This window comes from Phaseolus vulgaris, chromosome 10, assembly GCF_051622355.1.
Source record: "Phaseolus vulgaris cultivar YP4 chromosome 10, ASM5162235v1, whole genome shotgun sequence".
NCBI classification, from domain to species: Eukaryota; Viridiplantae; Streptophyta; class Magnoliopsida; order Fabales; family Fabaceae; genus Phaseolus; species Phaseolus vulgaris.
Window position 1 is genome coordinate 42,055,025 of NC_143507.1, and position 26,106 is coordinate 42,081,130.

Genomic DNA, 26,106 nt, shown 5'->3' on the forward strand with positions numbered 1-26,106 from the left:
TATAAGTATTTGTATACAATAGTATATTGTCATTCACTAATGTTATTTATACACTCTATTTGTATTCTATGATGTTTCGACACATCTTTTAAATGATGTGTTTGTATCAGATACACGTATCAGACACTAACACTCATAAAACACGTATTGGTGAAGTGTCCAATTAAAAAAATATTTGTTGGATTTCTGACAATTACAATACAAGTCTAACACAATTTTAGAAAAAATAAATACATTAATTTTCTAAAAACTTAAATTTATTGTATAAATTTTTATTATGATTATGAAAATAAGGAACAAATCCTTTTGAACTCGCCATAAAAAAATATCTTTATGCTCTAAAAAAAAACTGAAACATACTTAATGCAATAAATCTTTATTGTGAATTTATATAATTTAATTATATAATATATAAATTTGTGTTCCTACGTATCTTGGTATCCATATTCGTGTCATATCAGTGTCTGTGTTACTATCTCTCCTACATAGTTTGTATCCCTCAATATTTAAAACACAAAATCCATTATTATTTACTAGATTTTCACCAAACTGATGGCTCAATTTTTTGTTTCATAATTGGAAATGGAAATTTTAGTGTATATTTACGTTAAGTTATGTTTACTTGATGTTCTTTAGTCAATAAAAACACTCCCATCAACATTTCTATTGTAATTATCAACATTTTTGCAAAAACAAAAAAAATATAACCCAATCAAATTTGAAGCTACACTCTCAATTTTTATGTGAAATAATAAAATTGTCCTTAAATAAAATTAAGGAGATGCGGATAAAAATACATTTAAGAACACTCTTTCTGTAATATTTTTTTCCTTAAATATGCTTTTAGATTTTTTTTCCATTTTTTATTTTAAACGATTTTTTTTATTCTAGAATCGCTTATCCTGAGATATTGATTTTCAAATTCTATTATAGAATTTAATAGTCCATTCCAAATTTGTTTTTTTCCAAAATATTTCATCTTTATATTCTGAATTTTCAGAATGAAGGATGTATTTTGGAAATTTAAAAGTATACAAAGTGCAAGTTAAAAAAGTTGGGTGTAGGAAGAATTTGCCAAAAAAAAATAGGTATATAATAGATGCTAATATTGGCCTAAATTGAATGGGTGCAAAAAATAACAAGAAACTACACAATAGATGTGATCCCCATATATAGTTAAAAGCAGAAGCATATTTATTCAACATGCTTTATGTTTATTTATAAGTAAATAATAATTATTTTGCATAATTATGTTAAATGCTTTATGTTTATTTATCTAAGCATGTTTGATGTAATATTAATACTATTATTTTATATCAATTTTTTTAAGTATATTATTTTATATTAGTATATGTAATTGATCAAATTATTTATAGATGTATATTTAACTTCAATGTAAAGTTTATGTCTACTATTTAAAGAAGTATATTAATGTAGATATAATTAATAAAATAATATATTTTAATATAATATTGAGATAAAATAATAAACTCCCTAATATAGCACCATTTTTACTTTTATTTTCCTATCTAACACTATTTTGTTTTTATTTCCCTATCAAACACCTTTTTGTTTTTATTTCCATATCTAGCATTCTTTTATTTTTTATTTTCCTATCTAGCACCATTTCAAAAATAAATAAATAAATAATAATTTTTTTTATAATTTTAATTTTGAATACAATAAAAAAAGTATTTTTAATGTTTAAAATAGTTAGAAATATAATTAATGAATAAAGAAATGAGTTTTTACAAAATAAAAATAAAAAGTAATAGATTAAAAATGTTTAGTTTAATTTTTTTTAATAATGAAGAAAATAAAAATTAAACTCTACAATAACATAATAAAAGTTGAATCTATAAACATAAATTAATATTTATTTTTATTATTATTGATGATGTAATCAAGTTAATTTCAAGTAAAAAATACATAACATAATTATAAAAAAATCAAAGTCAATTAATATTAATTAATATTGAACGCACACAAATAATATTGAAGTATCTATTTACCCTAAATGAAAAATCCTAAAAAAAAACTAATGCAATTGCTACACTTAATGTTTAAAAATGAGAAGAAAAATGTAAAAATAAATAAATATATAAAATAAAAACAACAACATCGCAACAGATATTTTATGTTACAAAAGACTATTTGATGGAACTCAGAAATGAAGAGTATTGGTCTGCATACACTGGTCAAATACTATGCCTAAGTCTCGACATGAAAATAATCTTAAAGGAGAGACCTAAGTCAAGTCGAATAAGGACTGATATGGACACAAAAGAACAACATGATTGAACAAAAAAATATTCATATTGTCAAACACCAGGACACACAAAAAAGAACATATCCCAACATTATTGGATTGTGCACTTCTCATCATTAATTATGTTTCATTTCGCACAAACTATTTATTTAATGTATTATTGAAGAAAATATTAAATGAATGATCATCTTTCATTTATTTTTCTTTTTAGGATCAACATCTACTTATTTAGTATCGTCTTATATTTTTTGTCTTTATTTTGGATTTTTTTTTATATCTTGTATGTTTATCTTATTTTGTTTTGTTTTTATTTTATATCTTATATGTTTTTAGTTATTATTTTTTTTGCCATTGTTTTTTTTTATATTTTATTATTGTTGTTTTTATTTTCTATACTTATTTATTTTCGCATTTTTTTCTTCTCATTTTCAAGCATTAAGTGTAACATTTGCATTAGTTTTTTTTTTTAAAATTTTGCAGACACTTCAATATTATTTGTGTGTTCACTATTAATTAATACTAAATGACTTTGGCTTTTTTTATAATTATGTATTGTATTTTTTACTTGAAATTAACATGATTACATAATCAATAATAATAAAAATAAATACTAATTTATGTTTATAGATTCAACTTTTATGTTGTTGTAGGGTTTAATTTCATATTTTCTTCATTTTTAACAAAATAATTTTAAACTAAACATTTTTAATTTATTATTTTTATTTTGTAAAAACTCATTTCTTTATTTATTAATTATATTTATAACTATTTTAAATATTAAAAATACTTATTTCTTAATACATTCAAAATTAAAATTATCAAAAAAATAATAATTTATTATTTATTTATTTATTTTTGAAATGGTGTTAGATAGGAAAATAAAAAATAAAAGGGTGCTAGATAGGAAAATTAAAACAAAAGGGTGTTAGATAAGGAAATAAAAACAAAACAATGCTAGTTAGGGAAATAAAAATGTAAATGGTGTTGGATAGAGAATTTACCATACTTTACATAGTTGAATTTAGTGTATTTATCTGATTAATTAATTATTTTACAGATATATATTTAGTTCCTGTATGAAATGTATACCTACAACTATTCAAAATAATTTAGGGATAACTAAACCTATTATTTTTTCTATATTAATATATTTAACTAATTAATTTTATAGCTATATATTTAGTTTCAACATAATATATATATATATATATATATATATTCTAAATGGATTTATTGGGTATAGATTTGAAATTTATTATCTAATGAGCTTTATTATTGATATCTAACTGCTAATTGAATTTATATTATCTAAAGGTGTAATATTTATACTTTAAAATTATTTATTTTAAATAATTAATTGTATTTTGTAAAATATAATGTATAATAAATTTAAAAAAAAGATAAATAGTATTTGTTTTCGAGAAAATAATATATTTTTTACGCGTAGCGGAAAGGGAAAACAAAGAAACTCAACACAAATCGAATCGAATCGAATGAACATTGCATGTTGTGTGCGACACTGCTCCTCTCTCTCTCTCTCTTTCTCTCTGTCTATATATGTGTTGTGTTGTGCTGAGTTGAAACCTTTTAACTCAACTCAACACACCACTTTTAACTCTCTCTCTCTCTCCTTCATTGTTTTCTGCTAATTTTCTAGGGTTTTGTTTTGTCTTCACTATTCCCCACAAAATTGTGCTCCCCCACCATGGGGGTCTCCTTCAAGGTCTCCAAGACCGGCACTAGGTTTCGCCCCAAGTCAATTCCCCAACCGCACGAAGGCGCATCCGACAATTCCAAGTCCCAGGTAAGATCACCAATGTGCAACCGTAATTCGATTCGATATTTCAAGAAACAATCGGAAATTGAGTTCTGGGCCTCTCAATTAATTCTCAAGTTTGTGTTTTTCTTGTCATTTTCGATATGTATTTTTTTTTAATCTTTTTTGGGTGTTGTTCTAATCTACAAGTAAAATTGAAGAATAGTTCCTCACAATGTGTTGAACTGAGGTTTGAAGAGGCGTTCAACTACATTAAATGTGCCTAACTCAACTGATCTTTTTTGTTCCGAACCAAGAATTCAGAGAAATTTGGGCCGTATGATACCTATGGAAGAAAATAGAGAAAACAGCATTTATTTATTATCTAAGCTTATTGAAGTTTCATCCATTGTTATTTTCCGTTTCACTGAGATTATTACACACAAAAGTAATGAAGAATAGTTGCGCTAGGGAATGTGTGGGGAGGAGGTTAGATGTGAAAATCATTGTCTGCTAACGAAAGTAAAGTCTTTTGTTTTATCGCCACTATACGGTATCTAGAAAAGTAAATAAGCTGCATCAATTGGTTGGATTGGCTGAGGCCACACAAGCATACAGCTAATACGTGTCTGTTCTTATGATTTCCAGCTCCGGAGATGGGATCTAAGGGAGCTAGCTTAATAATATGTGAAATTTGAAAAAAATGAGTTTTCTGGATTTAATTAGTTCAGTAGATTGGTCTATTGTTCTATTCTTAAAAAAGAACGTGTAACCCTGTCTTATGTTGCAATTGCATGGCATAGTATCTGTAGTTTGACTAATAAGTTCAGTTAAAAAATTAATGTAAACAACGGAAATTGTTAAATCTTTTGGAATTTAAGTTGCTTTCTTGATTTCCTTAACTATCGTTATTTATACAGAGTGGTCTTGTTGAGGCTGGTGAAAACATTGCTCAAATTCCCCAGTCATCTGCTTCATCTGAAACTCTTTCATTAGCAGGTCAGCCATCAAAGTTTATAGCTCACTTGTGTATAAATCCTGAGTGTGGTGTTTACTTAGTTACTTGTTTTGACAGAGAGGGAAGCTTCTTTCACATTGAACCTGTTTGCAGATGGTTATTCTATTGGAAAACCTTCAGAGGTTTGTTTAAAACAACAATTAATATTTTGCTGTAGTTGAAGGAATAACAAAAATGTGGTAGAATCTTGGAGTTTGACCTTTATATGTATTCTTTTGAAGTTAACTATTTTGTGAATTTTCAGAATGAGGCAGAAAATCATTCAAAATATCAAGATTTTCCAAAGTTGTTACACCCGTATGATAGGTCATCTGAAAGTCTTTTCCTGGTAATCCTCTTGGAACCCTGTAATTTCGTGTTCTTTCAGTTTTAAATTTTAAATTCTAAGGTTCACAATCATTGACTGCGACAATCAGCACTTTCGCCATATGTATAGTAAGCATTTCTAATCATTGAGTGGGACATTCACCACTTTGTACTAATTTAAAATATACATTATTTTATGCTTGTATCAAAATTCCCATGCTAGACTTTAGGAGTCTTGGCTTGATTCAATCAATTTTTAATGACTTCATAATTGAGTTTCACAATTTTGAGTTTAGTGTTACTGGATTTGGTATTTGTTTTCACGTTCTTTACTCAGTTCCTGAAAATTGAAAACATCCTGACCCCAAAAACACTATAATGGGATAGCACAAAGATGACTGATATTTCAAAATTTTCTTATACACAATCTTTACTGTTATGATTATAGAAATAAATTTAAGGAGCTGATTCTATACAATCAGGAATATCTAAATTATATATGTATCATTTTGAACATTTTTATTTATTCCCATACCATATCTTTCTTATTAGAACACTCAAGTAAATTTCAAAAGGCAAAGGTGAGCAGAGAGAAGGCATGTTGGGTTGAGAAGAGAAAGAGAGAAGTGAGGATGTTTGTTTTTGCTGTGGAAATGGGAGGGGATTAGGGTTTACCCTTTTGGGCCTAACCAAGGCTCGATGCCATTTTTACTTTACAAAAGCCCAAAAAAACACTGGAACAGGGACCAAATTGGGTTTTTGTTACTCATCTACCTTACACCCCTATCATGCATTACAAACCTGCTATCTGGGCTTCTGTTCAGCTTCAACAAGAAAAAGACCACCCAATTGAGTCTCTGTAACTGCCTGATACTGCTCCACACTGCAATGGCATTGTAAAATTGTTGTTACGTGCTATTAATTATTCTGATTGGAAATATAAATTGAACCAGACATTTGCTGTTGTTTGAGACCTTTCCTTGTGTAGCTTCACATTCTGTGGCTTATCCAACACATTATGTTTTTTGTAATTTTGTTATAAATTTCAGTTTGTGTGTTTATGTTAAGATTCATGTACTAACATTCCTTTTTTTATATAATACTGTATTTGCAGGCCATTGAGTCAGGTCACTTGCCTGGGGATATTCTTGATGATATACCTGCCAAATATGTTGATGGAGCACTAATATGTGAGGTGAGCCTTTTTATTTTTTAGATGCTTTGCTTTTAAAGTTAACATTTAGATTTCAGTTTACTTTCATATACAAATTTACTAAAGGATGTGAATTTTCTTCTCTGCTGTAGTTTGGTTAATTGGTTCTGTTGTTCATATTGATATCTCGTCTTATACTTCTAGTTATATTAATTGTAGACAATATAGACAACTTCTTATCCGTTCCAATATGCACTTTTTAAATTTTTTCCTCTTCAGTAGTTGCTTCTTAGCATTTTCCATTCGATATTTAATATCAATTTTTAATGATGCACATTTTTTATAAGATTGAGCTTTATATCAATCCTGTCACTCTCCAGGTGCATGATTATCGAAGATGCTCTTCTGAAAAAGGGAGTAGTGTGTCTGCAGAAAGTTCTCCTACTGTTAGCAAAGTATGCCTCAAGATGTCATTAGAAAATATTGTTAAGGACATTCCATCGATTACTGACAAGTCTTGGACATATGGTGATCTGATGGTGAGTATGATCCATCATCATTCTTGAATGACCAATTCCTATAATTTTTTCATTGATCTCACTTAGCTATGTTCACATTGATAATAGGAAGTTGAATCAAAAATACTAAAATCATTACAACCAAAACTTCATCTAGACCCTACTCCAAAGTTAGATCGGCTGTGTGAAAGTTCACTTCCAACAAAGGTATACTGAAGTTATTTTTTCCCCTTTATGAACGTAGTTCAGTATTAGGTGCATCTTAATAATGTTGAATTTAATGTTACAGCTCAATTTGCCAAGAAAGCGATTAAGGAATATGCCAGAGTTTGCTGTTACTTCTACCAATAAAATTCATGGGAAGAAAGTATGCATAGATAGAGTGCAAGAAGGTTCAATTAGCAGGTTTGGTGATTCGGGAAACACTGTATCTAATGCTGTTGTACAGCAGACCCATGAAAATCAATCCATGCAAAATCTTAGTCCGAATGTTGCCATGGCCTTGAGACCTAAGAATTTTATACCTGATTCTTCCATCCCTAACTTTTCAATGATGTCCCATCAATCAAGATATGCAATGGCAGTTGGAAATCCAAGAAATTTGCAGGAGCAGGGACCAGTTCCTTCTATTAATTCATCAGGGGCTTCTCCTTCTGCACAAGATGTCTTGATTTCTTATGCTGATCATGCAAACTCAAGTACTTCTCTTCATGGAAAAAGGGATAATCAAGATGGACAAGCATCGCCTTTAACCAATATTGCAAAAAGAATGAGGCCTACATCTGCTGTTGAATCAATGCAGCATCAGCAAATAGGTTCACATGTTGAATCTCTTCAAGGACCAGATATGAATTGGCAGAATACATTGCAACAACAAGCTTTGGCCAGAGGTATTCCATATGGAAGTAGTAGCATTCAGAAGTTTTCTCAGCAGGTTTTCGAAGGGGGGATGAATCAAGAGATGGGGGCAGTTTCCTTTACTTCTGGTCAGCAGGGCATGAGATTGGTTGCAAAGGAAGAACAGTTTGAAATGGAAAAGGTAGATGGTGCAAAGACAAACCGCAATAAGAGTGAAATGGAAATGGAAACAAACATATTAGATCCACAACAGTTGCGGATTCAGCATCAGTTGTCACAGCATGCATTCATGAGACCTAATTTCCCTCAGGCAGCCTGGAACCTGAGTCAGCATATAGAGAAAGAAACAAAAAAAGATGACCAGCATCAGAAAAGGAAATCAGTTCAGAGCCCTCGGTTGTCGACTGGGGCATTACCTCACTCCCCATTATCTTCAAAATCAGGTGAATTTTCCAATGGTGCAGTAGGACCAAGTTTTGGACCATCTTCAATGGCTGCTGTGCCCGGTACATCACAAAAAGACAAGACATCAATGGTCTCAGTTCCTGCCACTGTTGGAACTCCATCAAATGATTCTACACAAAGACAACAGCAGGCACAACTAGCTGCAAAACGGAGATCTAATTCCCTTCCTAAGACTCCGGCAATGAATGGAGTTGGCTCTCCTGTTAGTGTTGGCACAACCAGTGTCCCACTGAATGCTAATAGTCCCTCAGTTGTGACCTCAGGTTTGGTTGATCAAGGCCTTCAAAATATGCTTGATCGGTTCTCAAAAATTGAAGTTGTGACAATGAGGTATTTTATGAGGAATTTAAAACTGCATCTCGATGTCTTTTATAATCCAATATTTCTGATATTCCACGGATTTATCCTTAAAAATATAATGCAAATATTCTGTGGTGGTGTGGGTTCGATAAATATTTAATCTATTATCGTAGATTTTATTTTCTTTGATAATTTGATTTATTTTAATGGATTAGCCTTTGCCCTTCTTTTGAAACACAGTGGCAATGTCATGTTTTGTGTTCTTACATATATGGTATGGACTTCTTTCAGGCATCAACTTAACTTCAAGAAGAATAGGGTCGAGGATTTTCAAATGAAGAAGCAAAATGCATTTGTAACACAACATATAACACCACATCTTGCCAATTCAACTAGTAACGAGGGAGTGATAGACGATTCAATCTCTTTGTCAAAGTCACTTATAGGTGGGAGTATGAATGCGTGTAAAATGAGAATCATAACATTTTGTGTGCCTGAGCGTGTAGTTCAAGGTTTGTCGCAATTTCTCTAGCTTTTTGGAAATATATATTTCGTCTTCCTTATCTGACATTCCATTTTTATTCAGGAAATCATGTTTCTGTAGTTCCAAGGTTGCGAACTAGGATGATAATATTCGAGAAATCTGATGGTACTGTTGCTCTGTATTACGGGGATGCTGAAGAGGCTGATTACCTAGCTGCAGAGGATTATCTCCTCACATTACCCAATACTGTAAGTTTCACTGTAGATCTTTATATATATATATATATATATATACATACATACATGTGTGTGTGTATAAAATCCAACTCCCACATTGACTTGAGATAGGACTTTAATAGAATATACAAGTGGAAGGCAATCTTTACTTTAAAAGTAGTTTTATGAGCTTGAGTTATGTCCAAATTCACATTCTAAGATGATGATAAAGCCTATCCTAGATTCATTAAAAGGGTCACAGTAATATTAATGTGAGGGGGTTTCTACAAGTTTATTGCTCTGATTTATGTGACTTTTGTGGATCAGCATTCTGCGGATTTGCTTGCTCAACAGTTCTGTTCACAGGTAGGTCACTCTATCTTAGACAGATCCTTCTAAAACATATCTTTGCAAGTTTGTTTTTTGAATAGTTTAATCTTCCTATTGTAGATGATACACGAAGGATATGTGAAGGAAGATGACCGGATCCAACTTAAACCAAACCGTGTGAACCTTCCACTGGGCAATCAATCTACGCCTCCTAATAATTCTGTAGTTGAAATGCAACAATACGGAGAATCCGTACCTGGCCAGTCATCTAATGAAGTTGCAAAACCAGCTCCTGGAAATAATGCATCTATAAACCTATCTCAGAATCTTGTAACAAACCCAAGGATGTTGCCACCTGGAAACCCCCAAGCCTTACAGATTTCTCAAGGACTTCTCTCTGGTGTTTCAATGTCTTCAAGACCACAGCAACTGGACTCTCAACAAACTGTACAGCAGCAGCAGCAGCTGCAACAAAATCAACACACACTCATTCAACAGCAGAATCCCCAGTTCCAGAGATCTCCTATGATGCTTGGGACAAATCAGCTTTCACACTTAAATCCAGTTGGACAGAACTCCAACATGCCGTTAGGTAATCACATGCTCAACAAATCTTCGGCTCTCCAGATTCAGATGTTCCAACAACATCAACAACAGCAGCAGCAGCAGCAGCAGCCACAAATGCAAAGGAAAATGATGATGGGACTTGGACAAGCTATGGGAATGGGTAATTTGAGAAGTAACCTAGTTGGGCTTGCACCCATGGGCAATCCTATGGGTATGGGAGGTGCAAGGGGAGGAATAGGAGGAAGTGGAATCTCAGCACCAATGACATCTATTTCTGGCATGGGAAATACGGGTCAGAATCCTATGAATCTTAGCCAGACTTCAAATATTACTAATTCCATAAGCCAACAATTCAGGTCCGGATCGCTAAATTCCACATCTGCTGAGATTTTATCGAGGCTTAGATTGGTACAGACTCGTGGAAGCATGTTAGGTTCCCCTCAGTCCAACATAGCTGGCATCTCTGGTGCCAGACAAATGCATCCTGGCACTGCCAGTCTTTCAATGTTGGGTAGGGCTAATACAATGCAGCGGCCAATTGGACCTATGGGTCCACCAAAGATGATGGCAGGGATGAATCTTTATATGAATCAGCAGCAGCAGCAACAACAACAACCCCAACAACAGCAGCAACACCAACAGCAGTTACAAATTCAACAACAGTTGCAGCAGCAGCAGCAGCAAGAAACAAGTTCACAATTGCAGGCAGTTGTTTCTCCCCCACAAGTGGGATCTCCATCAATGGGAGTTCCACCATTGAACCAACAAACACAGCAGCAAGCAAGCCCTCAGCAAATCAGTCAACGAACTCCGATGAGTCCCCAAATAAGCTCAGGTGCTATTCATGCCATAAGTGCCGGTAATCCTGAAGCTTGTCCAGCAAGTCCACAGTTGAGTTCTCAGACCCTTGGCTCTGTTAGTAGTATAACAAACTCCCCTATGGATATGCAAGGTGTTAACAAGAGCAACTCTGTCAGTAATGCACAATGAAGTTACAAAGCCTAAAATGTCCAAATCAGTGCCCCTCCAATTTTGGTTGTTGAAAACTCTGGAACCAAGCAAATAATGTTGAATATTAGTGCATTAAAGTATGCCGGAAATTGATAATTATTTACTTATAAATAAACATAAAGCATGTTGAATAAATATGCTTCTGCTTTGTAACTATAGGGGGATCACATCTATTGTGTCTGTTGTAAATAGTTTCTTTTTCTATTTTGCACCCATTCATATTTAGGCCAATATTAGCTTCTATTATATACCTATTTTATTTTTATTTTAGGCAAATTCTTCTTACACCCAACTTTTCTGAACCTGCACTTTATATATACTTTTAAATTTCCAAAAATATCCTTTCCAAAATGAAAATCCAGAATATAAAAAAAAAAAATATTTTGGAAAAAGCAAATTCGGAATGAATTATTATCGTTTTTAATAAAAACATATTTAAGGGAAAAATATTATAGAAAGAGTGTTCTTAAATGTATTTTTTTCCGCATCGACATTTTTCATACAACGTTTATTCATGGCTTTGATGGACAGGTACATCAATAGCAAAGCTTGTGTTCAAACATTGTTAATGAAAATCTCGAGTTTATATATTTTTCTTTTTGCAGAAATGTTGATAATTACAATCGAAATGCTGAGGGGAGTGTTTTTATTGACTAAAGAACATCAAGTAAACATAACTTAATGTAAATATACACTAAAATTTCCATTTCCAATTAATAAACAAAAAACTGAGCCCTCAGAAGTTTGGTGAAAATCTAGTAAATAATAATGGATTTTGTGTTTTTAATATTGAGAATGTATAACCTATTGTATACAAATACTTGGATTTTATAACATTTTAACTCTTTATATTAGTTTTTAACAGGTTTCTGTAAAAACAACCGAACAAATTCTACAGTTTTTGAAAGTTTATAGACAGAGAAGTTACTTGACTTTCCAATCTGAAACCTTTTGACCTAATACTATTTTTACTGGAATAATTGAAACCAAATACCATCTTTTATCAATTATACCAAAAACTCTGCACCTCAATTAAATAAAAAAAATTCCAATTTGGACCTTGTATTCTGCAGCCCAATAAAAAAAACAGAACCCTAATTCCCTAAATCACACCACATAGCAATGGAACCCTAATTCCACACCACCCTACGGCACCTCCGGCACCACCGTCGACCTGCAACCCCCGACCACCGCAATCTCCGCCCGAACGCACGAACGTACGAACCACCATCACCCTGCGACCTAATCGCTACCACCGCGCGATCCCTTCGCTCGATCGCCACCACCGCCGCACTCGTTCAGAGAAGACGCACCACCTCCGCGCTCTCCAAAGAAGACGCAAAGTGAAACCAAAACGAAAACGAAAAGCGAAACCCTAAAGGTCAGTTTATTTCATTTAATTTTCCCCATTCAGAAGGACACCGTTTTGGGTTAAAACGAAAACCCAGTTGAACTCGCCAACTCGGAGCAGACTCGCGAGTTTGAGCGAGTTCACCGAGTTCGCTCAGAATCTGCCGAGTTTACTCAGAAAACCGAGTTTACCACGAGTTAACTCGGTACGGTATGTGGAAACGTAAACTCAGACGAGTCAACGAGATGACTCGCGAGTTTGACAACCATGATTATTACAATAAAAATAGTTTTACTTGCTTTGTTAACTTGTGTGTGCTTGTAGTGGGATAAGGCTTTTGCCGTTTTGTTTGTTAACTTGTGTGCACTAATAGTAATAAACCTTTTATAATGGTAGAATGCATTGCTACTCTCAGGCAATTCTAATTCTTTTAAAATTACAGATTTTACTGCCACCCACCGCACCTGTTGGTGTGCTTGCAAGTCCTATTTGAAGTTATTGGTGGGGGAAGATTCAATAGCTGTGACTTCTGTGCACAAGGGCAAAGCCAGCAAGCATGTGGCAGCTGTTGTTTTATGTGAGAAGAAAGAGCATGTATGTGTAAACTTTTGCATGCAGCATGGCAAACAGCAAATATGAGTATGTCAAGTGTTTTGAAGTTGAAGAAGAGGTCATGTTTCCCAATATCATCCTTGTTTGGATAAATGCCTGTAGCCTTCATAAGCCTTATGATCTAAACACTTTGAAGCTGATGAACTCTTGTGCTGTTGAAACTCTTGAAGAGTATGCAGATGTAGTCTTTGCATATGGATTCAGTGATGAGTATACTTTTGTATTGAAGAAGGCCTCCAAGTTTTACGAAAGGCGTGCTAGCAAAGTGTTATCCATAATTACTTCTTTTTTCTCCTCTGTCTTTCTACGAAAATGGGGTGAGTTCTTTCCGCACAAGGAACTGCAAAGTCCTCCTTCCTTCCACGGGCGAGTCATACCTTGTGCGTCCACAGAAGCCCTTCAAGAGTATCTTTTGTGGCGGCAGAATATTTGTCATTTGAGTAATCAACATGAGCAATGTCTTTGGCGTCTTGTTGAACGTGGAATGAATGAGAAGGAAGCATGGGATTTCATCAAGGGTTTTGACAAAAGTGACCTAAACAATCTGTTATTTGATGAGTTCAGTGTCAATTACAATAAAGTGGAGCCAATATTCCGACAAGGGTCTTGTGTTCTAAAGACAGTAGTAGAGGATATTGTGAAATATACTGATAATGGTGCTCCAATTAAAAGGAACAGACGGAAGATAATTACTGTGCATTCCAAGAAAATAGCTGGTAAGAGATTTTGGAATGAGCATACTGTTCTTTTGAAGGAACTCGGTGGTTTTATTGAAGAGATTAACAATGTGACTCCAGAGTATGTGAGATCCTTTGAGTTTGATAGCAAATTGATGCCATCTACATGGATTGTAGTTCGAATAGATGGATGCCACTTCCACAGATTTTCTGAGGTACATGAATTTGTGAAGCCAAATGATGATAGAGCCCTTAATTTGATGAATTTGTGTGCAGTTTCTGTCTTAGAAAAGTTTTGTGAGGATATAGTCTTTGCCTATGGGGTTAGTGATGAGTACAGTTTTATTGTTAAGAAAAGCAGTAATCTTTACCAAAGGAGAGCTAATAAAATAGTTTCAGCCATTGTGTCTCTCTTCACATCCACTTATGTGATGAGATGGAATGAGTTCTTCCCACAGAGTGAGTTAAAGTACCCTCCTTCCTTTGATGGACGAGCAGTGTGCTATCCATCTACTGAGATTCTAAGGGACTACCTTTCATGGAGACAGGTGGATTGCCACATCAACAATCAATATAACTCTTGTTTCTGGAAGCTAGTTGCATCTGGAAAAAGCAAGAGAGAAGCCCAGAATAATTTAAAGGGTGGTCAGTTGCAAAAGAAAGTTGAAGAGTTGGCTATTGACTACAGTAAATTACCAGCCATGTTCCGACTAGGATCCTCAGTTTATAGGGACCATGACAATGGAAACTCTTTTGAAAGTAAAGGAGAGGTCATTGTGGAACATATTGACATTATTGGACCAACCTTTTGGTTGGAACACCTAAACATCCTTCATGAATAGTTGTATCATTGAGTCTGCAAATTAAATTTGTACTTTATTTATTGTTGCTAGAAATTTTATTGATTTGGTTTCACGTTCCTGGTTTTACATTTATATTTTCTTATTTAATTTGCTTGAAATCAGGAAGTGCTACATAGATTTTATTGTTTATGCCAGTCGTAGATCCCTTTACTCCTTCCCTTCCAAAAAAGAGTTGACTACCTAACTCCATAGAACTCTAACCTGATATTTATATGAATTAAAATAGATAGGTGCAACAATGAATAATTTGCATATATGTTATAGAAAGATATAAACTTCTATTTATCTGCAACAGTAATAATTTTATTCTGAGTTTGCTTGCAATTTTTTGTAAGTAAGTTTTATTCTGAGTTTAACATATATTTTCAACCACTGTTATTGACCAATTTAGCCACTTCATTTCTATGTCTACTTGTCTGATGTCAATTCTCTCAGTGATGGGTCTTTTAAGTTGACATGCCCCCATAAAGAGACCTGGTTTGAAGAAAAAGAATGCAACATTGTAAAATAAAAAATGATTCAAGTTATCCATATGAACTTTATTCCTTCAAAATAATGGCAAAAAACTAATGAGAATTTCAGGTGATGATGTTTTGATAGTAATTGCTTTCTGTTTATAACATTTCCCTTGATAGGATTTTGCAATTCAGAAAATTGTTGGAGAAACTTAATTTGGAGTTAAAAATTATGAGGAACAACATGGATAATTTAGTCTTCTTTAATAGTAGTGTAATTAAGTGTGTGTAATAAGTGATTGTAATGGATACCATTTTTTCAAATGGTGGATCCAAACTGTTTTAGTATTTTTCAAATTGCGTTATCCGAAAGTCATCTAAATAAAGTACTCTAGAATATAATTTTGAGATTTTGTTTTATTGCAAATTATATGTTTTGAAAGAAAAATAATATTGCACTCTTGATAATACAATCCATGGTTATTATATTTGTAGAAATTTCAGATTATACTATCTCGGAAAAATACACTCTTAAATCACTTTAAATTGTAAAATCTAGAAATCTATTTATTAAATTTTGGATAGGTTAATTCATAAGCTATTTTCTAAGCACCTATTTTAGAAAGTGATTTATGACTCTTGCTTGAAGTAGTTAGTCTTGAAGCTAATGAGACCATTCTTAATTGAACCATCAAGAAGTATGCAAAAACTATTATAGATAACATAATCATAACTTTGTTTTTTCAAATTACTTATTATGGAATGTAAACTTTTGTATGAAATATAATTTAATGTTTGATTATTTTATTTTATTGATCTACAATGAGTAATGAGTTTTGAACTAAATATCGAACGAAGCCTATATATTGCCAAATATTGATATTACAAGTGATATTTTTACAACGAGGTAAATAATATATTTTTTATTATTATTTTTATTCAAAATGTGAGGATATTTTATTATATATATACACGTGTTCTAATGTATTTGTTTTTGGTACGCCAGATAATTTATTTTAAGAATCACTCTTTCTTTTAATTTTCAGAAATTAAAATTAATATGATTTTTTTCAAATAACATGTATTAAATTTAATAAAAAAATGCATATAGTAAAAAAAAAATATAAACATGGGATATACATATTTTTCTAATTTCTTTTGATGTCACTTTTTAGTTAGACAATTTTATCCTTTTAATAAATAAAATAAATTTTTATTTAATAAAATAAATAATTAAACATCCTCTTTGTCCTCTAAAATAACTACTACATATATTCCTTACTACCACCTTACAAAATTATACCTAGTTTAAATTGTATCATTTTAATATAAGTATTAGGAAATTATATATATATATATATAATTACGGTTAGAGTAACCCATTATTATGGATTCATTGAAAACTTTTCTTATTTTTACATTCACATTTCAACTATATAAATTATTATTTCATTGTAATACTGAAGTGAAAGGAAGGAAAGAAGAGGTCAGGATGGAAAATTGACAATAAGAGGGAAACACCACAAAATCTTGTAATCTTGGAAAATTGGCAATAAGAGGGAAACACCACAATAAGAGGACAGACAAAATTTGTTCTATTTTCCAATAAAAAAAAACAGAACATTTGAATGGCACAACATATGAAATCATGCCCTCATAATTTTTCTTTAATTCATGCATTCCCTCTGTCTCTAAAATCATGTAAGAATTTGCAGTCGTCCCCAAAATAGCACCTTCCACGGGAAAAATGTCTACACACCTGATTTAGCTTATATCTTTCTCTGTTGGAGGCCATTAATGGGTTATAGCTTTCTCTGTTGGAGGCCATGAATGGGTGATAGCTTTCTCTGTTGGAGGCCACGAATGGGTGATGGTGGGCATTTGCCAAAGGCTTCCTATAATGAGTTGTCTTCTCGGCCATACGGTTGCAATTCACAATACTAGGTAGGTTTTCTCTGAAATGGGGGTCTGCATAATTATAGTTTGCACCAAGTTCAGCTCCCCTCACACCACCAATTATAGCTTGCTGATTAGGCATACTATGAACAGCAAATGATGTTCTTCCTAAAGTTGCTGCTGGATTATTTAAAATAGAGGACCTTTCGTTCATTATATTGACAGATAAACCTGAATTTCGAGATGGAAATTCGGGTTTTCCTGGATTAATGACTACATTTGTTGCTTGAGGTTGACATTGGTTCCTTGCTTCCTTTTTGTAGACCCTGAACATATAACGTAGAAAGTACATGAAATTATTTTGTAATCATTAGTTAGTACTATTAACAGTGGCAGTGTAGAAGACAAGATACTTTAAATCTGAAATCAAGTACCTATTTTCCTTATTAATTTTCCTCTTCTCCTTTTCTTGAATCCTTGATTCTCTATCTGCCCTAGCAAGATATCCCCTTGAGTGTTTTTCCATCAATATTTTCTGCCTCTTTGCTTCATCTTCCCATTTCTAATATTAGGGACACAGAACATATTAATCATTTAAGGAATCTGTGTCAAAGTGGAATAGCTCTCTTTGAAATCAGAAAGAGAAATGCTAGCAAACGAGAGAAACCTGTCTCATAGTCTTCAGCCTGTAAAGGTTTCGACCCTTAATCAGTAGGGGGTAAAGGGGAGGGAGAGGCTTTTCTCCTTTACTCCAGAGCACTTCAATCTGTTTATGAACAGGACGAGTACAAAGCATATTGTTACTGGAAAATAAAAATAATGATTCAAAGATAACCAACAAGCTAGCAGCTTAAACTATACTGCTGCTAGCCAAGGAGAGATAATATGCGTCATGATTGGTATATAAAAATATGTTCCAAGAAAATTCTGTAGTTCGGTAAACAAGTGACTGGTACCCTTGTGTAAGAGAAGCACACTTTGCCCTATTGTCAGTATCCATCAAAGAGAACTATCTAAATTTATTCTCACCGTAAATGTATGCTGTTGTTTAGCAGCACCATAGCTTTCTTTCACTATGCGGCCTGCAACAATCCTTGTGCCACAAGGTGGACCACTAGCACTCCTGGATGCGATGTTGAACCTAGGAAACCAAATCTGATAAGGAAACTAGAAGATGGCTGTAATTTAGAATTGAACTTCACCAATATCATTAATCTCTCCTTTGGAAGTCAGTCCTCGCTGGACAATATATCCAATGGCATATATGTTAGTAAGCAGTAAGCATAACAATGCTGTGCTAGTCAATCTTTATGCATATATGTATGCCTTCAAAAAAGTTTCAGTGCATAAAATATAGCATGTGAGGTCTTTGCCATTTACCATGCATTGAGATAGAAAAATGTTATAAAAAAACAGCTTACATTTCATAGACATTTTGCTCAAACAAAACAACATCACCAGTGCATGCATCACCTGCACAAGCCAAACTATTTTCAGGTTCTGAAGCATATGGATGATAAAGAAAATAGGCCAACCGAGTTTGAGCAAACATAAACTAAAAGATGATGATCACAAATCTATAGGATGTAGCTAACTGCAGAAACTGTTAAACAGATACAGAAATCAGAAAAGTAAATAATACAAACAAGAAATATGTATAACAACTTTAATAATGGGAATACACGTGAATGCTTAATACCAGATTTCAAAAACAGGGTACTTAATTAAAATTTTGACTTGGAAACAATGTTTTGAAAAAACTAAAGAGCTCCAAATATTCTTGTGGTTCGAATTATCACATTATTTCTTTCAAACTTATGAGGAACACAACGAATCAGTTTACATATTATGTTGATCCGAACAAGTAATCTCATAACTTGTAGAAATGCTGCATTTAAGCAACATATTTAAAAAAACACAAGTAATCTCATAACTTTTAGAAATGCTGTATTTAAGCAACATATTTAAAAAACACACAAGAACCCACCTTTACAATTCAACACAAAGCTAGAAGGCGGATACCTTTGCTCCCCTCCATTTAAAATCCTGAAAATCCCAAAGCATTAGAGAAACCATGCAACTTTAAAAAAAAAGAAAAACTGCTAGTTGCAGTGTTGCACAGAAAATATTATTTACTCAAAGTGCTCCTTTATGCGTTGTATAAGCGTGTCCTTATTTCCAGTTAGCCTAAGACCATTCTTCCTCAAATACAACTTGCATTCATCCACTTTCAATTTCTTCAACAATCCCTCTGCCAACCAAAAAAAATGACACGTTCAATAGAAAAACTTAAACACAGCCAAAAACACGCATCATGTTCAGTTCTATTTCCACTTCTAAATAAGAACACAAAGGGTTTAAAAGAAAGACTTGAAAAAAGTGTAGCTAACGATAGTTAACCTCTTCATAGTAAAACCCAAAAAACAAAAAAATGAGGATTAACCTTCGAATAACTTTTGAACTTTCCCAAAACTCTCTCCATCATTTACAGATGCAGTGACCTCCAACACTTCCTCACCTTGACCCTTCTCCTCGATAAAGCTGTATACCAAAGTTACAACCAAATAAGGCTTAAAAGTTTGATTTTAAACAATGGGGCGGAATCGGTTCACGATTTTACCGCGCTTTTGCCTTGTGCTTAAGTGAGAGGTTTGAGAACTTGCTATGTGTTTCTTCGAGCGCGTCGTAATCGGGGTCTTCTCCCGAATCATCACAGTCGGAATCCGGGTCGGATCCTTCGGATTCGGTGGTGCTATCGAGCAGTTCCATAGGAGAATCTTTGGTCGCCATAGGTGAATGAAAGTGTAGAGTGTTTCAGCAATATAAAGAGGGAGTTGCAGAGGAACTTGACCGTTGCAAAAACAGGGTTTTTCAGGTGAATGAGATTCAAAAATAAATAAAATAAATAAATATTAGCTATTATTATATTAATAATTAATAGTACCATAAAGAATAATTAAAAGAAAATAATATAAGATATAGTTTCTCTTTCATTTTCTTAAAAAAGAAAGTTTATATTTTATTTCTTTTGTCTTCAGTATCACTTGGTTTTCTTTAGGTTTTGATGTTGTAAATAAAACAACTGCATATCAATTTATGTTTTGTACTTAAATTTATTTTTTAATTATATAAAAAACTTATGTTTAAAAGAAAGAATTTGGTTTATATATATATATATATATATATATATATTATATTTACAGTAACAAATCATCATATGTATCTCCTTTGAAATAATCATTATAAAAGTTAATAATTTTATAATACATAATAGTTTAAAATTTGACTATGGGAATTTTTTATCTATGACTATGTAGGAATGAATTGGAACAAAGACTCCAAATATCAACTTTAGGAATTGTTTAGCATGATCTTTTCACTTTCTTTGAGAAATCAAAGAAATAACCCTGCAAGAAAATATGATGCTACAACTGCAAGTAAGATCAGTCCAAAAATTATCTAGTTCATCCCATAAAACTCTTAATTTTGTAAGGAATTCAATCACCGTGAGATTTCCTTGTTTCAAAGATGAATGAAGCCTCCATCTGCAGCTCTGAAATTCTCTAGAGATTATCTTTGAAAAACTTGTTTTTCAAATCATTCAAAATCTCTTCACCTTTATCCATCCACAAGATGTTTTTTCGTATTTTAGGTGAGACCGATTGAAAAAGCCAAGAAAAGAAACCACCACGTGCTACATCGTTTCCAAGCTTGATAAGAAACAACTTCCTCGACAGGTTCAACAAGCAGGGCCATCAATAAACTCAAGTTTGTTCTTGGAACTTAAAGCGTAATCATGGACCTAATCCATGAATGATAATGTTTTGAACTAAGAACGAGAGAAACAAGAGGTGTAGCAGACTTTTTACTTGGATGAAGATATAGAAAATTGTGACAGAAGGGGATTGAGCTGTATCTTCATTCATGATGCAAAAAAGAAAACAAGAGGGATGAAAGAAAGAAAGAAAGAAAAGCAAGAAAACAAAGGGAGAAGAGAAAGATCAGAGAAACCCAACAGAGCTCTCTTAGAAAGCCATAAAACTCTTCATTTCCTTTGCAAGTATTTGATCTCCATGACAGCAAGGTGTTTAAAAATTGCTTTAGACAATAAGCTTCACAAACCAATTGAGAGAAAACAAAAATGCAAACAAGAAACGTATGAAAGGAAAAACATCTGAGAAGGCAGTTTTATAAAGCAGAGAATACAGAAAACTAACAGAAACCTACGCTAAACGAAAAGACAGACGTTGTCCTCGTGTTGCACCTCGTGGACGATAGACACTATGAGCGGACAATAGACATACAAGTGAAAGCATCGAGTTTGTTATTCAAGAAACATATTATCCATCCAAGGCTATAAATTCTGAGTATTGACCGAGGAAGTATTTTAGGATCTAACAAATGCAAAAGATAACAACAGAGAAAATGAGAAACATTTGGATTATGAGGTTGGTTGTCTCAATGCTACTTGATGAAGAGATTGTTGAAAATAGTAAATGCTACAACACTAGTGAAAGTTGAATAAGAGCTGTGAAGACAAAGATGCAAGCCTAGAGAATGACGATGATGAATTTAACCAGGAGAACCTAATTCACAAGAACTGGACGTGGATTTGCTATATGAATTTGTTTTTCATACTTTGGTATTTATTTTTTTAAGGTGTTTGATGCAGTATTACTTTTGTTTATAGTAAACGCAAACCACCCTCAAGATCTGTTAATGTATTTTATTTCTGTCCAAAAGCATAGCCAACATATGTTGCTCAAGCCATATACTAGACTTACAAACAAACAACCGTATATAGGGGAAACTTAAGCTAAACTGCTTTGTGATGTGACGATATCTAAACATAGTTATAATGATTTATGTCGTAATGAACTGCAAGGATAATTTTTTCAATAACTATGATTCAGATAACCAATTACAACGGCATTTCAACATTTTTGTTCACTTCAACTGTGTTTTATTAAGCAAAAGTAGATACGAATTACATTATCCATTTAATTAAGTTTAAAGAACAACAATTGGTAACATCTACGACTAGGAAAAAGGTAAAACTGCAAATTTTTAATTAAAATTTTGGTTTACATTAGAAAAATAAAGCAAACTTTTAATAAAGGTAACCAATTACATTAATTGATCTGTTTTTACAGTCATAAAGTCGAAAAATGTGAACAAGAAGCTCTTATCATTCTATGCTGAAGTATATTACATAAAACAGAGAGATCACCATTTATTTTGGTTCAGGTAAATGAATATCAATGGCCGGAGAATCACTAATCAGAGATTCAAGTTGTCCACGATAATTTCTCAGTCGAGAGCCATGGGAAGACTGCTCTTGCAAACCTGCTGTGTGATGGCTAACTTCTGAGTGTTCACTATGTTCCAAAGCTTCTTGTGCTTTGATTTCTTCACTAAATAATCCAAGGGCATCTGTTGTTGACAAAGAATGAACAGATTCATACAGCACTTGAAATTCATTCCTCTTTTCTTGTGTTTCAATCAACCTCTCCTTTAATTGATGTGGAAGATGAGAAAAAGCACTTCACAAGAAGCAAATCGCCAAAATTAATTTTTTTTAAATACAATTAGTGAAACAATCACAGTACTAAAAATAAAATAAACTGCATGTATCATACCTGGTAACACCTCTTACAACACCCCAACTGTAACCATCAAGAATCGATTGCTTAAAACCAATATTGAACCCCTCTTGAGCAGAAGCTTCCTTCCCAGCTATAAGACCATCTCGATACCCAATCTAAAATATGATGGAGAATTGAAAATGAAAAGTTAGATAATCACAGCATAGAAGTATAGAATTAGAAACAAAAATAAGGAAAACTGATTCCAGAATTTCAAAACAAACACCGTATGGAATTGGTCATGCCTCCTCTGCCACTCCCTGTCCAAATCCAACGAACTATCCAACTTGTCATCAGAATCACCCCAAAAACTCAAATCATCATCACCACCACAATCTAAAACCATAATGAAAAATTAAAAGCCTTAACTAAAGCAAAAGACTGAAAAACAATAACAATAGATGCATTTAGTGTATGCCCCTTTCGTAAAAGTGTTTCCAAATCAATTCACTCACGCTACATCTTACCGTTTAACTTATCTTTTTCATCAACAGCACTGGTGGATTTGAGTTCTAATTTGGACAGTTCTAAACTTTCAGCATAAAGTTCTTCAGCAAACCTACCCTCCATCTGCAGTGCACACAAACTATAAGAGAAATTACATTCATAAAACAAAGAAAAAATTAAAAAGAAAATAAGAACAAATACTCAACAATAGACGTCAACGTCGCCGCCGTGAAATGAAGGTCGAAGAGAAACGATGAATAAGGTTTTCGCCGTTGCTCGCTGCTCTGTTGACGAAGCTCAGTGCTTAATTTGGGGGAGGTTTTTTTTTATTATTATTTATTTAGGACTAATTGAAAAAGCTCAGTTGGGACTGCTTCTTCCTGCACCTCCATCACTTCTTGAGCCACCTTCATAGATTTTAAAATTCCTAAATTACCCTTAAGTAAAAATGATAAAAATTAAAGGTAATGTTTTTACATTCTGTTGTTGAGTGAATCCAAGTGTGAATTTGAAGTAATCATATACAAAACTTAATTTTGGATCAGAATAAGATTATGGATTATTTAATTCGTAATATAACATTACCTTCTCTATTGGAATTATCCATAACAAAGTTCTATATTATGTAACACCAAATTTAAAGGTTATGGATTAGTGAATCCTTATATATTTTAAATCCAGAACAAAACAAAACTCTTACTTTTGAATTACGTAATTTAAAACTAACAAAAATAATCACTTCTAGATTACGTAATCCATAATTAAAAAATAATAACTTCCAAATTATATAATTCGAAAAAAAAAATACTTTTAGATTACATAATTAAAAAATTAACTAAACAATTATTACCTAATTTGAAACCAATTTAACAAAATAAACCTATCTACTTATTACATAATCTGGAACCTATTTATCAAACTAACTACCGAATTAAAACACTTCCACCATTCAAATTAAAAACACTTACAAATTGAAAGAAACAAAAGTACTAACCTTGTGGTGGATGAAGAGGCAAGTGTGAATGTTGCTGATGCTGGGAGTGAGAGTGAATGTTAGTGTGAAAAATAAATGTTACGTTAGTTTTTTTATTTTTTAATATTATTCATTTAAGGATATAATGTTAAAATTAGTTTTAGTATAGGGGTGGCTAAAGAAGTGATGGAGGTGCAAGAAGAAGCAGTCCCCAATTGGAGTTTGGACTAATTAAGCCCAATTAACGTTATTGGGCTTTTGGGTATCCATTTTGTAAAATAAGAAGGCTAATTCTCCCTACATCAAATTAATTGTGATATGCACCCAACATTTATTTTAAAATCCCAAACTGTCCTTGTCACCTTATTTAAAAAAAAAAGCTGCAAAGAAGCTCTTTTATTGTAGTGGAGGGTTTTTGAGTGGAGGTGGTAGTGGTACAGTGGTTTGTTATGGTGGTGGTGGCCAAAGCATTACTATTAGGTGCGGTGAAGTTGTCTTTTTAGGTAAGCATTTTCATTTTTGTTTGATTGCAGATGCACATGATTTGAAGTTGTTACCAGATATCGGAATCCAGAGAATGACCTACAGTTATTTGGAAGTATGTAATGTACATTCCAAATTTTCACATCTAGAATGAGAAAAAAAGACTTTCGAACCTTAATGATCGGAAGACATTCTTGTGTGTACAAATAAGAACCTTAATGATCGGAAGACATTCTTGTGTATACAAATAAGACTACGGATATATGGTAGTCACATCTCAGTTGTAAACTTGCATATTCAGAACTACCTTATTTATATCAGGGAAGGACATAGATATCCGAAGGTTAAGGACTTTTTTTTACAAGTAGTGGGTACAAATCACAATTGATTTGGTGTGGAGAGAATTAGCCAAATAAAAAAAGATTTAAAAGCCAATTTTACGAAGCCAACTCAGTTACTAAGTGGTTCCTCTAAAATAGTTCTTATGTTTGTAAAAAGAATCGAACTGCTTCAAACAATTCACTTTAGTGATTTCTCAAAGAAAACAATTCATATTTGAGTGAAAAATTACGTTGTTTTAATGTTCAGAAAGTGAGTATATTTAAGTAAAAATTTGTAAATAATATGATTGAAATATAAAAAATAATTGTATAATTAATTAATTTATCAGAATATCCTATTTTGTAAAAGGATTTGAATTAAAATAAAAATAAAAATTTAAATATTAGTATTTATACGTATATTTATATATTTGTTTTTAAAATTCATAATTTTTTTAGAACGTATTGTCACTGAACACGAATGAGACTCCAATGAAAAAACTAAAAGTTCAATATAAATAACCTTGATGAATTTAATTTAGGCATTTGGTGTTGGTAATCACTATTCCTAAAATAAATTTGTATAATGAATTATACCAGTTATTTTTTTATTTCTCAACATTAAATCAATCGTTTTATTTCCAATTTTCTGTATGAATACAAATTTTCAAACCTTATTGTGCCCTTGCTTTACTTTACAAAGCTAATTAAATCTTGATTAACGAATCATTATCACTCCCACGTGACTTTTTAAAGTTCAAAGTAACCCTCACTCTTGTTTCTCTTATACACAATAAAATACAATGAAATAAAGAAATTTATGCTTGGACCAAATAAAATGAAATTTTAACTGAATCCTATATTCATGAGTTAGTAACCAAATTCATAATTTTGCACTGATATAACATTAACATGGATAATGCCACCTATAAAGCCAAACCTAATCATATAACATTGACATACATAATGCCACCTATAAAGGCAAACCTAATCGATTATCTAACAAACCCTAACCAATTAGGATCAATTATGTCCTAATGCATAATCAAATATAACCATTTCCATACCCCTTATGCAACTTTCTTTAGAAGCCATGGACACAAGTTATATTATATAGACGAGGTCACTTTGCAC

General features: G+C 32.5%; 4 protein-coding genes across 4 annotated transcripts; 2 read left to right on the forward strand and 2 right to left on the reverse strand.

Moving 5' to 3' along the window:
- The first annotated feature begins 3,722 nt into the window (after positions 1 to 3,722).
- Positions 3,723 to 11,454, forward strand: LOC137819680 (nuclear receptor coactivator). Its single transcript, XM_068623597.2, has 12 exons — positions 3,723 to 4,073; positions 4,946 to 5,024; positions 5,101 to 5,165; positions 5,288 to 5,371; positions 6,464 to 6,544; positions 6,883 to 7,041; positions 7,129 to 7,227; positions 7,310 to 8,673; positions 8,935 to 9,155; positions 9,230 to 9,375; positions 9,670 to 9,708; positions 9,793 to 11,454. Exons 1-12 carry the CDS (start codon positions 3,975 to 3,977, stop codon positions 11,227 to 11,229), a joined length of 3,873 nt encoding a protein of 1,290 aa, XP_068479698.2. The 5' UTR covers positions 3,723 to 3,974; the 3' UTR covers positions 11,230 to 11,454.
- Positions 11,455 to 12,312: 858 nt separating this feature from the next.
- Positions 12,313 to 14,805, forward strand: LOC137819681 (tRNA(His) guanylyltransferase 2). Its single transcript, XM_068623598.2, has 2 exons — positions 12,313 to 12,631; positions 13,044 to 14,805. The coding sequence occupies exon 2, from the start codon at positions 13,221 to 13,223 to the stop codon at positions 14,730 to 14,732; it is 1,512 nt and encodes a 503-aa protein (XP_068479699.2). The 5' UTR covers positions 12,313 to 12,631; positions 13,044 to 13,220; the 3' UTR covers positions 14,733 to 14,805.
- A 1,910-nt stretch (positions 14,806 to 16,715) lies between these two features.
- Positions 16,716 to 20,001, reverse strand: LOC137818864 (zinc finger CCCH domain-containing protein 62). Its single transcript, XM_068622497.2, has 9 exons — positions 19,725 to 20,001; positions 19,548 to 19,645; positions 19,241 to 19,355; positions 19,092 to 19,150; positions 18,526 to 18,577; positions 18,134 to 18,245; positions 17,772 to 17,870; positions 17,539 to 17,666; positions 16,716 to 17,430 (listed from the first exon to the last, which is right to left on the reverse strand). The coding sequence occupies exons 1-9, from the start codon at positions 19,892 to 19,894 to the stop codon at positions 16,881 to 16,883; spliced, it is 1,383 nt and encodes a 460-aa protein (XP_068478598.1). The 5' UTR covers positions 19,895 to 20,001; the 3' UTR covers positions 16,716 to 16,880.
- Positions 20,002 to 22,212: 2,211 nt separating this feature from the next.
- On the reverse strand, positions 22,213 to 23,559 carry LOC137818866 (uncharacterized). The gene is made up of 5 exons (XM_068622498.2): positions 23,403 to 23,559; positions 23,217 to 23,319; positions 22,976 to 23,085; positions 22,744 to 22,865; positions 22,213 to 22,647 (listed from the first exon to the last, which is right to left on the reverse strand). The coding sequence occupies exons 2-5, from the start codon at positions 23,317 to 23,319 to the stop codon at positions 22,338 to 22,340; spliced, it is 645 nt and encodes a 214-aa protein (XP_068478599.2). The 5' UTR covers positions 23,403 to 23,559; the 3' UTR covers positions 22,213 to 22,337.
- Positions 23,560 to 26,106: the final 2,547 nt, after the last annotated feature.

Bases quoted from the DNA above. Each gene is read 5' to 3' on its own strand.
- LOC137819680 (XM_068623597.2), top strand. From the start codon at position 3,975: ATGGGGGTCTCCTTCAAGGTCTCCAAGACCGGCACTAGGTTTCGCCCC. The intron at 5,025-5,100 runs GTCAGCCATCAA...TTGTTTTGACAG, and splicing joins TGAAACTCTTTCATTAGCAG to AGAGGGAAGCTTCTTTCACA. The intron at 6,545-6,882 runs GTGAGCCTTTTT...GTCACTCTCCAG, and splicing joins ATGGAGCACTAATATGTGAG to GTGCATGATTATCGAAGATG.
- LOC137818864 (XM_068622497.2), bottom strand. From the start codon at position 19,894: ATGGCGACCAAAGATTCTCCTATGGAACTGCTCGATAGCACCACCGAA. The intron at 19,646-19,724 runs GTAAAATCGTGA...TTTGGTATACAG, and splicing joins AAGCACAAGGCAAAAGCGCG to CTTTATCGAGGAGAAGGGTC. The intron at 17,667-17,771 runs GTTTCTCTCGTT...CCCTAATATTAG, and splicing joins GGCTGAAGACTATGAGACAG to AAATGGGAAGATGAAGCAAA.
- LOC137818866 (XM_068622498.2), bottom strand. From the start codon at position 23,319: ATGGAGGGTAGGTTTGCTGAAGAACTTTATGCTGAAAGTTTAGAACTG. The intron at 23,086-23,216 runs GTAAGATGTAGC...TTATGGTTTTAG, and splicing joins TGAAAAAGATAAGTTAAACG to ATTGTGGTGGTGATGATGAT. The intron at 22,866-22,975 runs GTGTTTGTTTTG...ATCATATTTTAG, and splicing joins GGCATGACCAATTCCATACG to ATTGGGTATCGAGATGGTCT.
- LOC137819681 (XM_068623598.2), top strand. From the start codon at position 13,221: ATGGCAAACAGCAAATATGAGTATGTCAAGTGTTTTGAAGTTGAAGAA.